Source organism: Haliaeetus albicilla, chromosome 10 (assembly GCF_947461875.1).
Source record: "Haliaeetus albicilla chromosome 10, bHalAlb1.1, whole genome shotgun sequence".
Taxonomy (NCBI): domain Eukaryota; kingdom Metazoa; phylum Chordata; class Aves; order Accipitriformes; family Accipitridae; genus Haliaeetus; species Haliaeetus albicilla.
The window spans coordinates 24,736,775-24,754,265 of NC_091492.1; the positions used below are offsets into that span (position 1 = coordinate 24,736,775).

At 49.9% G+C, this 17,491-nt stretch overlaps 3 protein-coding genes across 4 annotated transcripts; all 3 read left to right on the forward strand.

Annotated features, from left to right (window-relative positions):
• The first annotated feature begins 137 nt into the window (after positions 1-137).
• Positions 138-4,865, forward strand: LOC104315202 (cathepsin S-like). The gene is made up of 7 exons (XM_069795496.1): positions 138-672; positions 1,484-1,606; positions 1,834-1,983; positions 2,057-2,281; positions 2,488-2,653; positions 2,873-2,975; positions 4,075-4,865. Exons 1-7 carry the CDS (start codon positions 466-468, stop codon positions 4,172-4,174), a joined length of 1,074 nt encoding a protein of 357 aa, XP_069651597.1. The 5' UTR covers positions 138-465; the 3' UTR covers positions 4,175-4,865.
• Positions 4,866-5,206: 341 nt separating this feature from the next.
• Positions 5,207-10,199, forward strand: LOC104315201 (cathepsin S). 2 transcript variants are annotated; one of them, XM_069794209.1, is made up of 8 exons: positions 5,207-5,395; positions 6,110-6,244; positions 6,481-6,603; positions 7,167-7,316; positions 7,393-7,617; positions 8,715-8,880; positions 9,110-9,212; positions 9,674-10,199. In XM_069794209.1, the coding sequence occupies exons 2-8, from the start codon at positions 6,119-6,121 to the stop codon at positions 9,771-9,773; spliced, it is 993 nt and encodes a 330-aa protein (XP_069650310.1). In that variant the 5' UTR covers positions 5,207-5,395; positions 6,110-6,118; the 3' UTR covers positions 9,774-10,199. The 2 variants fall into 2 exon arrangements, with proteins under 2 accessions (XP_069650310.1, XP_069650309.1); XM_069794208.1 differs by having other exon boundaries at positions 5,213-5,395; positions 6,031-6,244.
• Positions 10,200-12,705: 2,506 nt separating this feature from the next.
• Positions 12,706-16,481, forward strand: LOC104313176 (translocon-associated protein subunit beta-like). Its single transcript, XM_069794231.1, has 4 exons — positions 12,706-13,449; positions 13,651-13,797; positions 14,333-14,449; positions 15,418-16,481. Exons 2-4 carry the CDS (start codon positions 13,688-13,690, stop codon positions 15,440-15,442), a joined length of 252 nt encoding a protein of 83 aa, XP_069650332.1. The 5' UTR covers positions 12,706-13,449; positions 13,651-13,687; the 3' UTR covers positions 15,443-16,481.
• Positions 16,482-17,491: the final 1,010 nt, after the last annotated feature.

Genomic DNA, 17,491 nt, shown 5'->3' on the forward strand with positions numbered 1-17,491 from the left:
CTCATTCACCAGCTCCCAGCTGCAGCAAGGGGAGGGACCTCCTCTCACACTTGTGCTGTCCCAGGTCCCTTGCACCCATCCTGAGGCTGAGCCAAGCTCCATGGGAAGCTGCACCGTGGCCGGGCAGGCAGGTGAGACATCTCCCTGGGGTGACTTTTGGCTGGAGAACGTGGTCCCTTTGCACCCACCTGGTGGACAGAGTTCCTCTCTACCTCCTCAGTGTGTCCCCCTCGACTGCTACTTTTCTTCGAGGGCTGCTGCAGTGATGGAGATGGAAAGTAGGCAGGGGAAATACTTGGGGACATGTGAAGCTTCCTTAGAAGAGTCTTTCTTGGTGGGGTCAGAGTGGCACTGCAGGTGAGCGTATGGGAGGGGTATGGCTCTGTGTCATGGTTGCACTGGGGCTGCAGAGCATCACCGTGTGACTAGAGAGAGCTACTAGTCAAGGAAAAAGGCACAAAGGGAATGGGGGTGGGTTTAGGAATCAGTGAGGAAGTAAAATGCCCAGGTTGGGGACTGGTACTGCCTCTCTGGTCCCAGCTGAGCAGGATGAAGCTGCTGGTGTCCCTCACCTTCCTGGCCGTGCTTGCAGTGGCACTGGGGCACCCCGACCCCGCACTGGACTGGCACTGGCAGCTCTGGAAGAGTTGTCCTGGTTTCAGCTTGGATAGAGTTAACTGTTTTCCTAATAGCTGGTACAGTGCTATGTTTTGAGTTCAGTATGCAAAGAATGTTGATAACACACTGATGTTTTCCGTTGTTGCTAAGTAGTGTTTAGACTAAAGTCAAGGGTTTTTCAGCTTCTCATGCCCAGCCAGCGAGAAAGCTGGAGGGGCACAAGAAGTTGGCACAGGACACTACCAGGGCACCTGACCCAAACTGGCCAACTGGTGTATTCCATACCATGTGACGTCCCATCTAGTATAGGAACTGGGAAGTGGGGGCAGGGAATCGCCGCTAACTGGGACTAGCTGGGTGTTGGTCGGCAGGTGGTGAGCAATTGCCCTGCGCATCATTTGTACATTCCAATCCTTTTATTACTACTGTTGTCATTTTATTAGTGTTATCATTATCATTATTAGTTTCTTCTTTTCTGTTCTATTAAACCGTACTTCTCTCAACCCGCAGGTTTTACTTCTTTTTTTCCTGATTTTCTCCCCCATCCCACTGGATGGGGGGGAGTGAGTGAGCGGCTGCGTGGTGCTTAGTTGCTGGCTGGGGTTAAACCACAACAAAGAGCCACGAGGTAGGGGCATCTTGAGGCAGGTGGAGGTGGCTCGGGGTGCTGACATGGTGGGTGCTGCTCCAGCGTGACCATCAGCTGCATCACACAGCAGAGAGAAGAGCCAACAGCACTTCAAAGCACCATTGGTTCTCAGGGGTGGTTTGGCAGGGACTCTGGACAACCTTTGGTGGGATAAAAATGGGGCGAAATGTCTGCGAGGGCTGTTGCTACACACCACAAGGCTGCGTTTGATTTCAGAAAGAGGAAGGGGACCGACGTGCAACATGGGAGAGGAACCTGCAGCTGGTGACACTGCACAATCTGGAGCACTCCCTGGGGCTGCACTCCTACGAGCTGGGCATGAACCACCTGGGAGATGTGGTAGGTGCTGGCTGTGCCGTGGGGCTCAAGCATGGAGTCGTGCATTTGGTCAAGGTGGATGAAATATGCCGTGTTGGTGATGCTGTAACAGCACACATCAGTCCCCCGAGGCTGCAAGGACAAACCTGGTCCTTTCAGTGGGGTGGGATGCATGGATGGATCCGCTCTCCTGTCGTGCAAAGTAAACCTCAGCACATCATGAATGCCTCTGTGCTCCTTCCCACCAGACCAGTGAGGAAGTGGTGGCTTTGTTAACTGGGCTGAATGTTGCTCCTCAATCAAACCAGACCTCCACGTACCGACTGCAGCCTGGCAGCAAAGTCCCTGACACGGTGGACTGGAGGGAGAAGGGATGCGTCACGGACGTGAAGTACCAGGTTTGAAGCTCTCTTTGTGCCTCCACACATCTTGGTCCCGTGCTTGGTCTGAGCATCTCTGGGGCTTTTGCAGGGCGCCTGTGGGTCGCACTGGGCGTTCAGTGCTGTGGGAGCCCTTGAAGCCCAGATGAAGCTGAAGACAGGGAAGCTGGTGTCCCTGAGTGCCCAGAACCTCGTTGACTGCACCAGGAGCTACAGGAACAAAGGCTGCAGTGGCAGATGGAAAACCAAAGCTTTCCAGTACATCATCGACAACCAAGGGATTGACTCAGATGCGTCCTACCCCTATACTGCTCAGGTAGGCATCAGACCTGAGCAACGCTTAGGTTGGCTTAGCTTAAAATGGAGGAATTAATAGTCCTGTTGCTTCCAGAGGAAATTGACTTTGGAAAACCATGGAGCTGACTGTCTTTAATGCCGCAAGCATCAGTTCTGACTCACATAATGCAGAGCAGGACTCTGTGCAGGATCTGATGCATTTTCCCCCTTACCTTCTTTTGCCAGGACAGTGTGTGCCACTACAACCTGACGGCATGGGCAGCCACGTGTTCCAGGTACGTCGAGCTACCACGTGGCAATGAAGCCATGGTGAAGGATGCCATCACCAATGTGGGGCCCATCTCTGTCAGCACTGATGCCAGTCAGCCTACCTTCTTCTTGTACAAATCTGGTGGGTCTTCCAGGGAAACACAAAAAAAGGCCGCACTTTCCTTCCCATGACGCTGCTTCCTTAAATATAAATTATTTCAGCTTTGACTTGCATTTAGCTTGTGTTGTCCTCATTCTTAGCGACAGGTATTGGTAACACCTCCCAAAGAGTGAATTTAATTCCTATTTGGGCAGTGACTTAGGGCAAGTTGTCCAAAGGCTGTTTCCAAATGTCTTCCAGGTGTCTACCATGACCTGAACTGCTCTCAGGTGGTGAATCACGCCATGCTCATCATCGGCTACGGCCCTTTGGATGGGGAGGACTACTGGCTTGTGAAAAACAGGTACAGCAAACCCAGTTGCTGAGCAGCTTTTCCCTTCAGCCCCCACTCCGAGGGGCACCCTGAAGGTTTCAAAGACATGCCAGCAAAGCACTTTTCATTGCCTGTCAGCTTTTTTTAGGTATGTTTAGGGCTCAGTTCCATCACAACCATGGTGTAAAGGGCCCTTGATTAAGCCCTGTAAACACAAAATTACTTACGTCACCCAAAACACTCCTGCCTGACTCCTCAGTGCTGGCTCAAAAAATGGGATTTCTGCTCTGTGGGAAACTCCAGGGTTTCCAACGCTCCTGGGTGTTGAGTCAGTGCAAAGAGGTGGTGTTTCTTGGAGAGAGAAACTGAGCTAGTTTGATTTGGGGACATGCCGGTAAACCTCCTCCTTCAGCCAATTTGGAGGCACAGCCTCAAAGATCATTGCAGCTTGGCTGCCCCTTGCATTAAAATGTATTTGTGAAGGTGTTTTTCGCTGTTTAAAACGCAGAACAAGGAGAAACAAAGTGTTGAAATGGAACAGTCCTGCTCGGACAGACGTATCTCTGGAAAAAAACAAACCTGTAATGTCAGCAAATCTACATTCAGCAACTGAAAACCATTATCTTTTTTAAAAACAGCAACAAAAAACCCCAGCTGTGGGCAGTTCTGTCAACAAAGCTCCTTTATCCTCATGTTAGAACTGGGCTAAAACCCACCAGTTTCCTCCTCTGTCTCTCATCTCTGGCCTTGGTAGGATTTAAAAAAAAAAAAAAAAAAAAAAAAAAGGCATTTTTAATATACAAAACCAATTCATACACCTTTATCTGGTATTTCCCTGGTGGTTTTGACTCACTCCAGCATATAGGAAATTAAGTGATTTTTTTCCTCTGCCCCCCTCCTCAGAAGAGTTAGTGGCAGCAACTCTGGCAGGGAAGCAGTCAGGAGGTTCAGCCCTTTTGGCCAAAAGATGCAAATTTGGCTATTCCTGTGGCTGCTGGGGTGGAAGCATAAGTTGAAAAAAAAAATTTTAAAAAGGAGTGGGGAGAGAAAAAAGTGAGGGTGAGGGGTGGTACGGAAGGAGGCAGTTACCTCCTGTTGTCTAATTTTTGCTTCTTTCTTCTTCCAAAAGTTGGGGTGTGCATTTTGGTGACCAGGGCTATATCTGGATGGCGAGGAACCATGGAAACCACTGCGGGGTTGCCAGCTATGGTATTTACCCCAAGATCTAGAGGGGTTCCCTGCTTTTGGGACAAGCTCTTGAGATGCTGCCACTCAGCCTGCTGATCTCAAGTGTGCCTGGCTTTACTCCAGCCTTCCTTTCTTGAGGAATCCCATTGCATTTCTACAGATAAGCAGCAGAAATTAGGAGTGATTGTAGTTGGCTTGTTCAAGCATCCCATCAAGTATGACCATCTCACTCACCCTGCCCAGGAACTCTTCCACTAATAAGGGATAATCTGTTGGGAATTATTTCAATTATTTAGGTGGAAGGCTCTCTATTGTCATTGCTAACTCTTGCAATCTCCAGCAGCTTTTTAGAAAATGACTCAGCTGCATCTTCAAAGCTCTTTAGACACTGTTTTGCTTCCTTCTCCTCTCTTAGAAGATGTTTTTTTGCAGCCATTTTATGTCCAATGGTGCTTCGTAGTGGTGAGAAATGCACCCTCCTGCCTGGTTGTCCTTCGTGGGAACCCAGAGGATGCCCTGAGAAGAGGCTGGACCGTGATTTCCAGGCAGCTGGAGACTTTGCTGACTGCGTTTTCAGCCTGCCTGCAATGTAATGTGCATTAAGTTTGTCTCCTGCTGTCCATGCAGCGCTGAGGCTGGTTAGATCAGCTCCATCCCATGATTGTATTTAAACTGCATCTTCTCCTCCGTGCTGCCCCACGGAAAAGTGAATAAATGTGATTTTTCTTCCAAGAGCTGGCTTTGGTCTGGTTGGTACACTGCTGCAGTGAGATGGGAGCTCAGGTCTACCCAGTTCAAACCAGTAGCAAGGCTCCATACTTGACCTCATCCTGTCTCTTACCACCAAGTCACAAAAATGCTAAAATCATATCAGAGGAGTGTGACCCCTGCTCCTGCCCGCTAGCCCCATAAGCCACATAAACCACCATGAGAGCCTTGCCATTAATTTTTGGGGTGCTGGAAAAAGGAAAATTTCTCATCTGTGATCGTTTTCTGATGGTATTGAGGGTCCGGCTTCAAATAACCTCGTGACTGTGGCACAGCAAGCCCAGTTCCCAGCTAAGTGAAAATGAAATCAGAGCACTTCCTCACTTCCTGACTCGTGATTTGTCTGACGAGTTGCAGCTGCCGTGTGCCAGAGGTCCTGGGTGTCCTGGCAGTGGGGACGCACTGGATTTGTCCCCAGCATCTTCCTTACCCCAAACACTTGTACTGCCGGGGAGCTGAAGATTGGTACCCACCACAAGAAGAAGCCTTTTCAGGTACGTTGGGTGCTTTTGTATTTTAACACTGCTCTGGCAGGACTGAGCTTTGAGGAAGTAAAACTGAAGGAACAGTATTTTTATGTTGACTCTGACTCCATCCTGTCTCTGATCTCCTCTAAGCTCTCTCTGGGTAGTTGAATTGTACATAGTAGCCCATCCTCAGGAGCTGGTGGACATCAGTTGGATAAAAATAGGATTTTTTTTTTTATTTTGCCTTTCAAGGTGCGGGAAAACACAGGTTTGTCAAAACAGTTGCTTGACCAGGCAATGTGCAAACCTCCTTTGGGGGGGGTTTCTCGGGCAGGGTGGAACCATGAGATGAGGCGAGTGTCTGTGTGTGTCCCTGCGTGTCAGTGTCCGCACAGGCAAGGGGTTGGGTCCAGTGGACTTCTCCCCCTGAGGGAAGTTTCTGAGTCCTGGACAGGATTTCTCTTCCCATCTCACCGTGGTTGGGGGTACACAGCAGGCAAGCGGGGCAGGCAGCGCCGCCGCGGGGTGCTTGTCTGGGCAGGCAGGACAGAAGCTGTTGGCATCACCCAGTGTAAAAACCCCATGAAGGGCATGCCAGGGAGTCCTGGTCAGGGATGTCATCACCATTCTGCCTCCCTTACCAAACCGGATTTGTCACTAAGGGGTCAAGCACGGCTCCGGCTCTGAGCCCTTGGCTCCTGGCGTGTGTGCCACTGTGTCACTCCGACTCTCTGGTCCCAGCTGAGCGGGATGAAGCTGCTGGCATCCCTCACCTTCCTGGCCACGCTTGCGGTGGCACTGGGGCACCCCGACCCCGCACTGGACTGGCACTGGCAGCTCTGGAAGAAAACCTACGGCAAGGAGTACCGCCACAAGGTAGGGGCATCTTGAGGCAGGTGGAGGTGGCTCGGGGTGCTGACATGGTGGGTGCTGCTCCAGCGTGACCATCAGCTGCATCACACAGCAGAGAGAAGAGCCAACAGCACTTCAAAGCACCATTGGTTCTCGGGGGTGGTTTGGCAGGGGCTTCGGACAACCTTTGGTGGGATAAAATGGGGCGAAATGTCTGCGAGGGCTGTTGCTACACACCATGAGGCTGTGTTTGATTTCAGAAAGAGGAAGGGGACCGACGTGCAACATGGGAGAGGAACCTGCAGCTGGTGACACTGCACAATCTGGAGCACTCCCTGGGGCTGCACTCCTACGAGCTGGGCATGAACCACCTGGGAGACATGGTAGGTGCTGGCCATGCTGCTGAGAAGAGGCTTGTCTTTGTCTCTAATTACCTGTGAAGTTGATTTAACAAGGAATATCAGTGGGTCAGGGTTGGAGAAACTCCCAGCGACCCTCCTCAGCCCATCCTCTTCTCATGGATGCCAGCAGCCATGGACAAACTGCTCAGAAATTCTTGCGCTCAACATACCGGCATGAGGCAATCTGGTGTGAGGAAATAACTCCTTAATGCAGCATTTGGGGTGCGTGGACTTGATCCTGGTCATTATATATATATTTTCAAATAATCCCTCTTCAATGTCCCCAGGTTGTAGTGTTGTTTAATGAAACATACCAGCTTCTAGGGATTTTTGGTGCTGGAGTTCAGCTTTGTATTTTCTTTTTCTTGCCCTTTCCAATGAACAGCTAGAAATTAAATGTAAAAAATAAAAAGCCAAGGGCTCCACAAACCTAACTCTTCCTGCTCAGACTGTTCAAGGGAAACCCCCCTCCACCTTCAACGCATGTAGTTTAAGACTTAGCAGAGACAAGGACATCACGAGTCAGTGTTTTCTTTTCCCACCAGACCAGCGAGGAAGTGGTGGCTTTGTTAACTGGGCTGAACGTTGCTCCTCGGCCAAACATGACCTCCACGTACCGACTGCAGCCTGGCAGCAAAGTCCCTGACACGGTGGACTGGAGGGAGAAGGGATGCGTCACGGACGTGAAGTACCAGGTTTGAAGCTCTCTTTGTGCCTCCACATGTCTCGGTCCCATGGGGCAGCATCTAAGCATCTCTGGGGCTTTTGCAGGGTGCTTGCGGGTCATGCTGGGCGTTCAGTGCTGTGGGAGCCCTTGAAGCCCAGGTGAAGCTGAAGACAGGGAAGCTGGTGTCCCTCAGTGCCCAGAACCTTGTTGACTGCTCCATGATGTATGGGAACAAAGGCTGCAGTGGAGGTTTCATGACCAGTGCTTTCCAGTACATCATCGACAACCAAGGGATTGACTCAGATGCATCCTACCCCTATACGGCTCAGGTAGGCATCAGACCTAGACAGCATGTGAAATCTGCAGAAAAACACATGAGCATGGAAGCAACGTGGCCATTCGTTCTGCTCTCCTGCATGCACAGCCTTCTCCTCTCCCACTGATTTCCCTCTGTCTTGGTTTCTACCAGTCTCGTGTCATCTCAGCCTTTGCAGCTGATTCTTTCAGACCCAGGGAAGGGACATTTAGTCTTTATTTTTTCTCATAGGTGAATGACTGGACTAGGAGCCAGAATTTCTACGTGTTTATTTCTGTCCTACATAAATTATGAGGCAACGTACTACACGGAAGGGAAAAATGGGACAGGAGTCCTGGATTCTGTTCTCAACTCTCTGTATTATTCCATCTTCTGTAGCTCAAAAATGGGATATTGATATTTCTACCATTTCAGTGGGCAGAGGTTTCCGGTGAACAGTGTTCATACAATTGGTTTTTTAAAAGTTGCCTGTAACAGATGCTATATGACTGCTGCAAGGTCATAAAAAAAAAGCCATAAGAAAATAAAGATCCTGATGCTCACAGTCTTGATGGCTAGAGACAAGAGATACCCTGATATGACCTGGTGTCTTGAAAACATGGCCTATGGAAACAGGTCAAAGTGACAGCAGCTCACTCCAAGAAAGAAAAGTGGAATACAAGTCTTCAAATATGCATAAGGCAGCTACAGAGACAAAAGATGCTGTTCTCTGTGTCCAGAGGGAGAATGAGAAGTCCTGGGCTTAATGTACAATAAAAGAAATTTAGGTTAAACATGAGCCTTCAGATGGGAAGAATGAGGAAGCAACAACAGTTTCTCTAGGGAAGTGGTGGAAGTATTGTCATCAGAGATTTCTAGAAAAAAGGCAGAGAATTCTGTTGAAACAGTTTGGCTGCTCTTGGTGTGGGGAAGTGAGATGCACAAGATGGTCTCTTCAGGTCCTTCCAGCCATCTTTTCTGTAGTCCTGTGTATAGAAAAATGGTGGTCAAAGAAAGGTGAAGAATGGGGTAGCACAAAGTCAAAGAGAGCTGATAGAAAACACGTACCTGAAAGTCTTGAGATGTGGATTCCTCATGCTCCTCTTCTCAACTTCCCCTCGTTCCTACCAGAATGGGACATGTCAATACAATGCTTCCACACGAGCCGCCACTTGCTCCAAGTACATTGAGCTCCCATACGCCGATGAAGCAGCCCTGAAAGATGCTGTAGCCAATATCGGACCGGTCTCTGTTGCCATTGATGCCACCCAGCCCACCTTCTTCTTGTACAGGTCAGGTATGTCCTTTTGCCCTGAAGACCTTCTTCACGTCTTCTGTGTCTTTCTGCACATAAAACTTATGAAATTTGGTGGAATTTGGCAAATTGGGGCTTAATTCCTGGATGAAGGCATCAATGTGGCAAAACCTAAGACAGCAGCATTAGTGACGATGCTGAAGGTTGACTTTGACTCAGAGACAAAGTCTTGTGGTCTGATGACATGCTTCCAAATTCCTTTTTTTTCCAGGTGTGTACGATGACCCGCGATGCACACAGCAGGTGAATCACGGAGTGCTTGTGATCGGCTACGGCACCCTAAATGATAAGGATTACTGGCTTGTGAAAAACAGGTAAAGGCACAACCATGCATCACTGAACTCCTGTTATCTATATGGTCGCTATCTATAGGAATAGGCTTCTCCTAGGTAACCTCCCACTGCTCAAACTGACATTCATACAGATGAGAGGGAGATCAGTTGGGTGCTTGTGCAATGGGGGTTGTTGTAGAGTTGAAAGTTGGGATTGGTCCCTGAACTATTCCCTAGGGATTCAAGCTTAGCCATGTGAAAGCACCTTTATGCCATCCTAGCAGTGTGAAGGAATTTTAAATACATTTAAAATACACTTACACCCACCTTAAGTTCCCTTTATGTTGATGAGTGTTGTCATAACTTAATACAGGATTAGAAATCCCATGAAGCAGTTAATGAAAACACTCCAATGCTGTGATGTTGATAAAGCTGCCACTTCACTTACAGAAAAAGGAATTTAATTTTTCTCGTGTCTGTCTGTTTGTTTCCTCTCGCAAAAGTTGGGGTGTGCATTTTGGTGACAAAGGCTATATCCGCATGTCAAGAAACCACGCGAACCATTGCGGGATCGCCAGTTATGCCTCTTACCCGCTCATATAGATGGACCCTGTGCTTCAGAGAGGACTCCTAAGGCTTCAGTTAAACCACTGGTGCTATGCTTGCATGGATCTACTGACTTCAAGAATAACTTTCTGGCTCTGTGGGCAACATCCTTCTGTTAGATCAGCCTGTATTACAGGCTGGGAGGGAGTCCTTTGCATGGGAGGATTTTGGAATATGATTTACAGGCACCTACTTATTTCTTTTTGAGGAAAAAAGTTGGGTTTTTTTCAGAGTAAAATTGCAATACCTACAGTTATAACAGAGATCACCTACAGTTATAACAGAGATCATGTTTTCCTCTCTCCAGTTTAGCATTGAGTACTGCTACAATGACACGGATATAATTTTATCTCTGTGTGCTATTGATGAAATTGCAGATATTCTTTGAAAAATAAAAGATGAGTTTCACTGTCCAAAAATCCAGTATTTGGTCTCTGGAGGCAGGAATGGGTGGCAGAGGGCATTCCAGCTGGTACTTTCTCATCTGGCATTGCTCCCACGTGTAAGAACTTCTCACAAAACCTCTCCACAAATGATGTTTCTCTCCAAACAACGTATATGATTTGGGGATGGAGGATATGGACCATTGCACTGCTGCTGAAAGTGTGGAGAGAGAACGTAGCTGATATCCGTGGTTTCACGTTGATGTAGGTTCTCATGATGACGATATTGAAACATAAATGCTATCACTGGCACTTCAGCTGCCATCGCACCCACGCAACACAACCCATCAAACACAGCACTTGTTTGCAACAGGGGTGGCAAAACCAATTCTGAAGGAAAAAGGTTTTCATGTTAAACCTTTGGGCTGAGACTGCACATTCACCAGCCCTTTTTTTTTCAAATGTATGTATTTACTATAGGCTTTAAAACAAAATGCCTTATAGTTTGTTGCATCAGAAAAACTTCCGCTGAGAATCACTTTTATATTTAGTTGGGCACTGTGCTGGCCTGAGGTGCCACTGCCACCTTGGGGGAGGTGGGGGAATTGAACAAGTCTCCATCCGCAAGGTGACATTTGAGAATGTTCACATTACCTATCAAAAGGTTATTAACCTATCAAGGTTATTGTGTTGGGGTTTTTTAACCCTTTTGGCAAAGCGTTGCTCACTCTTAAAACCCTATCGACTGAAGACATCTCCTTTCCAAGCATGGAGATCTCTGTAGACTACTGAGCACTTACAGCTCCAGCTCCGTCCTTGGAAGGGGCTCAAAACCCATTGTGTCTTCAGCAAAAACATCAACTGGCAAAGAGCTGGTGGGCCAAGACCCTCATGCAAAGAAGTAAAAAAAAAAAAAAATTTTGTCTTAAAGTAAAAATACAAACCGGGGGGCTCTGGGAGGGTAGTGGGAGTGTGGGGAGGGTTCTTGTAGGTACTGGGTGGGTCTTGAGTGGCTCTTGGGGGTCCTGAAGAGCTTTAGGGTGTACTTGGGTGCTCAGCAGGGTTACTGGGAGGTTCTGGGGTAGACTTGGGAGCTCTGGGGTGTTCTGGAAGCTTTGGGGAGGGCTTAGGGGTACATATGGGGGGCACTTGGGAGGGTCCTTGGGGGCTTTGGAGGTTACAGCAGGGGCGGGGGGAACTGGGAGTGTACTGAGGATATTGAGAGGGCCTTGGGGGCTCTGGTGGGTACTGGGAGGCTCTGGGAGGATCTTGGAGGATACTGAGAGGGGCTCTGGGAGGGTCTGGGGGGCAGCTCTGATGAGGGTGCTAGAGAAAGTTGGAGCATCCTGAGTGGCTCTGTGATATACTAGGGGCTCTGGGAGGGTATTGGGGGGACTTTTTAGGGTAGTGGGGATCCAGGAAGGTACTGGGGGCACTAGAAGTGTCCTGGGGGTTTGAGTGGGTACTGGATGGAGCTGGGTGGGTCCCTCCTCAGACTGTCTTTGTATCTCAGAGGACTCTTTTTGTTCTCTGTGCTAATTAGGATGTTTCTATGCAGTCCCTCACCCTCTAAGAACTCATGTTCTCTGCTCAGATCCCATCTCATACTCCTCATTTCCTCCCCAAGCTTGCTTTTGTCTCTGTAGCGGCTTTGGGACACTTTCAGTTCCCTCACAACTCATTCTCTGGCTTTCCCTGTGCGCCAGAGGACTCCGTGTGCCTTTTATTCTGTCCAGGACCCCCGTTTTGGTCTTTGAGCCCCTCTAGAACTTTTAACCCCAGTCTAAAACACAGTCAGGACCAACACCAACCCCCAGCTATGGCTCCCGCACAAGCGTGGCCAGGACTGAAAGCTTTTTGCAGCAGTCAACTTTCCTTGGCAAACCCCTTCTCAGCTGCCAAACACTGTGGCTCTCTGCTTTCTCTCCCCAAAACCCTAAATCTAACCCTAACCATTCGAAAGGCCACAGCAAAGCCAGGCAAAGATCCCGAGGCTCTCCGGAGGGCAGCAGGGCCCCTTATGGGCCCCAAAAGAGTACTATATTTTTTTAATTAAAGGTGCTGCTTGCAGACACCTCTCCTGCAGGTAAACCCCTCTTGCCCCTCAGCGAAGGCCCAGGGCGGGAAGGGGGGGAGGGGCGGGGTCGGCCTCTGCGCATGCGCGGAGTTCCTCGGCGGGCGGCGAAGAACTACATTTCCCAGCGGGCCGCGGGAGGGGCCCGTGCCGCACCAGTGACTACTTCCGGTGGCCGTGCCCTTGACTCGGTGTTCCGCTGAGTGTTGCCGGGCAACGGGGGAGCGACGGGGGGGGCAGGGCAGGCCTGCGGCGGGGTCTTGGGGTGATTGTGGGCCGTGGGGGTCCATAGGGAGGGGAGTGGGGTCTGTGGGGTGAGGGAGGGCCCGTGGAAGGGGGGAGAACTGGGGGGGTCTGTGGGGCGGGGGAGGGCCCGCGGTGGGGGAGAACTGGGGGGGTCTGTGGGGCAGGGGAGGGCTGTGATGGGTTTGAGGTGGGGGAGGGGTCTGGAATAGTGGAGAATTTGGGGGGAGAGGGGAGCCCTGGGAGGGGTCTGTGGGGGTCAGGGAGATCCCTGGGGCAGGCAGTCTCTTGGGAATGGGCCTTTTGGGGATGAGGGAGACCAGGCAGGATCTGCTGCTGGAGCTTGGGGAGGTCACTGAGCTGGGGGCAGTGCTGGTGTCCGGGTCCTGGGTCTCCTGCAGGCAGCAGTCAATGAAGCTGGAGGGGTTCTCTGGTTTACAGGGAGCCCGCTGGACTGCGTGGGTGTGCAGGAGCAACCTGGGGTGGAAATGCTGGTGTGAAGCCTGTGGCAGGGGAATATTGAGGGGAAGGAAGGGTCCCCTGGCATAGAGAGCGGGGGCTCCAACACCTCAATGTATATAGGTTGCCTATATAATGAGAGTGGGGTCTCTTCGTCCTCTCTGTGAGGCAGTTCCAGAGATGCTGGACTTAAGAAAATGGGGACATGGCCTGAAGCAGGGAGTTCTGGGGAGAGAAAGGCTACTGGCAAGAGTTGGTAGTACCTTGGTGGCTGGGAATAAGAGCTAGTGCTTTCTGAGAAGAACAGGGAATTTGATGGGGAGAAGAGCCAGGTCCGTTTTGTCAGAGGTGGCACAGGCAGTGGTGGAAAGCTGCCATCCTTCACCATGCCACTTCAGTGATAGGAGAGATACCTGTTGGGGCTTTGAAAAGGGAGACAGCCATCTTCTGTTCTGCCATGCCTGCCAACCTAAGCCATTGCCATGCTGTTACCTGCACACTTTCCAGCAAAAATGTAAGTATCTGAGGGGCAGCTGCAGAGCTGTGTTGTGCCAGGGCCCGTTCTCCTGCTGGGATATCCCTTACCAATATTGCTGCAAAGTACATAGCTGTTCATTTCTTGCTGCACATGAAGGCCTGAATTGTCTCATTTAGTTGTCCCAGTTGCATTCTCTTTGCAATAAAGACATCAAATCCATTTTCTTTTTGCTTCTAGATGAGGCTCCCAATTCTTGCTGTTTGCCCTATTCTACATGGCCCACTGTGAGGAAAGGGCCAGGCTCCTGGCCTCCAAATCACTATTAAACAGATATGCTGTGGAGGACTGGACTCTGCAGTACATCATCTACACTGCTGACTCCAGGTGAGGCTTGTCTCATACTTACCAGGAGCAAACCTTGATGTATGTGTGTCTGCAGGGTTTGAGACTGTTTCTAGGCTCCATGGTGTGCTGTTATCTTTGCTACTCCTAAGTCTGGGCTTTCCACCAGTGCTTGAAGGTCTGACCCGGCAATTTGCCTGTTCCTTCCCGTTGCATTGTCCCTGCTTTCGCTGTTTCCTGCTTTCACCTCATGGCTGCCCTAGCTGTCTGTCCAGCATGGTGCAGTTCCTCGTGTTTCATCTTGTGACATTCCCCTCCCCGTGCACACAGACGCTCTTTCTTGGCTTTGTGAGCTTTTCCGACATCCAGTTTCCTGTCTTTTTTGCAGCTTCTCTCAGCTTTGCCTTCCTCTTCCTGCAATCTCCTTGTAATACACCTTGACTCTCCTCCCCGTCTTGGTCCCTTTTCATGTTTCAAAAATCAGTTCTTCCAGCTGTTAAATCTGTGACACAGTCCCCCAGTAAGTAGAACACTGAAGTTGAGACTTTCCTCCTATCCCTTTCTTCATTGAGCTTAGTGCTGCCTTAGATATGGAGCTGTCGGATGATTCTTTCCACCCCACCCTCACCCCCCGGCCTGAGGATTTTGGCACTGTCTTTGTGATGTTCGATGTCAAGTGGCTCCAGATTGCTCAGTATCTTCTCGTGTTTTGAAATTTCTCCCCTCCCAACGCTCGCTCTTATCCCTAAGTGTCCTGTCGCTCTGCTGTCCTCATTCATTGTCACTGAGATTCCAGTATGCCAGACCTTGGGCAGGGTGTTGTGGGGAAGGAGGAGTGGCTGGATCCACCTTGGATGGGTCTGGATGTCTGTAACTACAGAGGCTGGGATCTGTTGACAGGACTGACTTTGCTACCTGGTTCAATTCTCTTCTTTACCCATCTTCTTGCTTTCCTTTGATGAAATGCAACTATTTTCCTTAAGTTTCAGATCTCGGAGTGAGTAATGTCCCACACTGTGGTTCTGTGGCCTCTTGAAGCTGCTTACTTCACCTCTGCCACCATTGCATACCTGGCACAGGAGGGTGGAGAGGTGATCGTGAGTGATTTGATTTGACTTTTTATGCAGTTGTAGCCCACGTTGGACAACAGGTACACTTGACTGTGCTCTTTGAGCTTGTTAAGGGATGATGCATGTCCCTGAACTCTTACACTGCACATGCTCTGTTGCAAGAAGGAAAGGTGGCAAATACTATCCTTCTCCTTCCCTTTTTTAGGTTGGCTTCATGAGTGCTCCTGGGCAGGGAGGAATCCTGGCTCAGCGTGAGTTTGATGGGAGGTTCTTGCCTCACTTTGTAAGCATCTTTCAATTAATAATTGAAATTACACTGCAGCGATCATGCAAACCAGCATAGTGCCTGTTTGTGGTGTGTTGGGTTTGCACTAGAGTCACCTGAAAAACTCCAGTGTGGATTGTAGTTAACCTGTGTCTGTTGTCTGGAAGAAAATATCACAGAAATAGTGGTTTCCATTCCACCTGCCTCTGTGAAGGAGCTGGCACTGTGGCATTTGGTGCCAGAAGCTTTGCGGGTGGAAGGTCTGATGGTTATAACTCAACTGTGTGTGATTTGTTCTAAATTCTGTCTAATAATTTCTCCTTCTAGCTGGACTGGGCGGCTTTTGGCGTGATGACCCTGCCCTCCATCGGGATGGTGCTGCTGTGATACCTGAGCAAGAGAAAGTATGACACCCCTGAGGCCAAAAGGAAGCGAGCAAAGCCAAATGCTACCAGCACCCCAGAGCTCAGGAGAGAGCAAACATTAACCCACCCAGAACTGCAGGTTTGTTTGGATTAGCAACAGTCTGCAAAAGCACTGCCTGGGCTGTGCTTCAGCCCTGTCACTTCAATGGTAGTGGTGTGTTGCCTTCTCCCTTAAAAAAAAGAAGAAAAAACACTGAAAAGCCTGCAACCAAACCCCCTCGTCTGCGTATTCAGAGCAGAGTCCCCTCACTGTTGCAGATAAGTGCTGGTGAAGCTGTGACACGAACATGTTAACACCCAGCAGAGCTTATTTGTGGGGGTGCAGCTCTGCAACATTTCTGGCATCTGTGCTGCCTCCCAGACTCCGTTCAGCCAAGTGGACCTCTGCCTGCTGCAGTCTTCTCAAACCCTGTAAATCTTGGGGGGGCCCCCCTCCTCCAGGTGCTGCCCATCTTGCCAAAACACCTGTGGGAAGGAGTTTTACCGAGTGCTGATAACAGACCTCCTTTTGATAGAGGCTTGTTAGAGCTCTTTCTTTGCTAGGTGGGGCATGGGAAGCCCCGTTGTATTTCAGTGAGCAGTTAATTGCTGTGTGTCTGGTTGTTTGGGTTTGATTTTTTTTCTCCCTGGTTGCTCTGTTGAGGCTTTGTAATAAAACAAACACCACAGAAGAAGCCTGCTTCTCTTTTACCAGGAGGTCCTGGAGGCACCTGGCTGCCTCCAGAAGCAGCTAAAGGGCATACAGTCAGGAAAATAAATCCATACATTACTCCATCAATAAAATAAATGGAAGAATGAAAGCATAGGGAACATGTGGGGAGCAGAAATTGCTTTACTGGGTTCATTCCTCTGTTCTCCGAAGGGCTGGTACCTCACAGCGGCTTTCCTGACAGCCCCAAGCACTAGTATAAGGTTTCTTCTCACTACTGTAAATAAATCATAGTGCAGCTGCCTGTTGGGCATGAATTTGTGCTTTTTCTCTGGAGGAGGTAGTGGCACAGCGATGACTTGGCTCAGGGGACCCACGCATGGTGAGAGGTGGTTGATTTTTGCTCTGGGATTTGGGCAGGGGCTCTGTGGTGGCTCCTGGCTCTGGCTGGGCTGGGCTCCTCTGGCACCGTATGTCTGGCCGCATGTTGGACCCTGCTCACCAGCACGGTGGTGGCAGCTGAGAATTTCATGTTGGTGGATAGAAATCCTGGGCCATGCCGGAGCGAACACTGTGCCTTTGTTACCAGAACAATGTTTCCAAGCTGGGATTCCTCACCCCCTCGCCCCAACCTTGGCTGCCACCGGTTGCACCCTTTGTTTCGCCTGGCGAGTGTCGCAACCGGCAGGATTAGGGGGATAGTCACTGTTTGATGCTCAAGAAACGCTCTCTGAAGGGTGCAGGGGCTTTGTGCTAGCAGGTCAGACTCATGCAGCCCACTCAGATGTGCCCGGCAGCGAAGATTTCCTCGCCAGGCTGAGAGGTAAGGCTGTTCCCCCTGCAAAACAGTTCCTGCCTGTTTTGGCAGCAGCCCCGGCTGCACCCTCAGGATCTGCAGGCAGAAAAGGGTGAAGGTAACTAATGCCTGTTACCAGCAGTGCTCAGGTTTGGGCTTTTGAGGGTAGGCTGGGGAGGTGTTGATGGGAGACTGGTGTAATGAGGAGTTGTTTGTGTTGAATCCCTAATAGTAGTGCTCTTCTTTGAGCTTTGAATTGTGCTAGCGCTGGAAATACTGGCCACGGACTTATGTGATGTTGGTAGAGCTTCAGAGCTGGAGCTGTGAACAAGCCTCACAGTATTAGCCAGGATGAGACCCCTGAGGACACTTGTGCCTGGTCCTCCTGCACCCCAGCACCCTGGTGAAGAGGGGCCAGTTCCAGAAAACCCTTTGGAATATCTACAGCATTTTGCATTTTGGTGTCTTAGGTGCCTCCTTGCCTGCAGAGCCTCAGGTGCTTGAAAACCAGGAGCTGAAATGGCTGCTGAG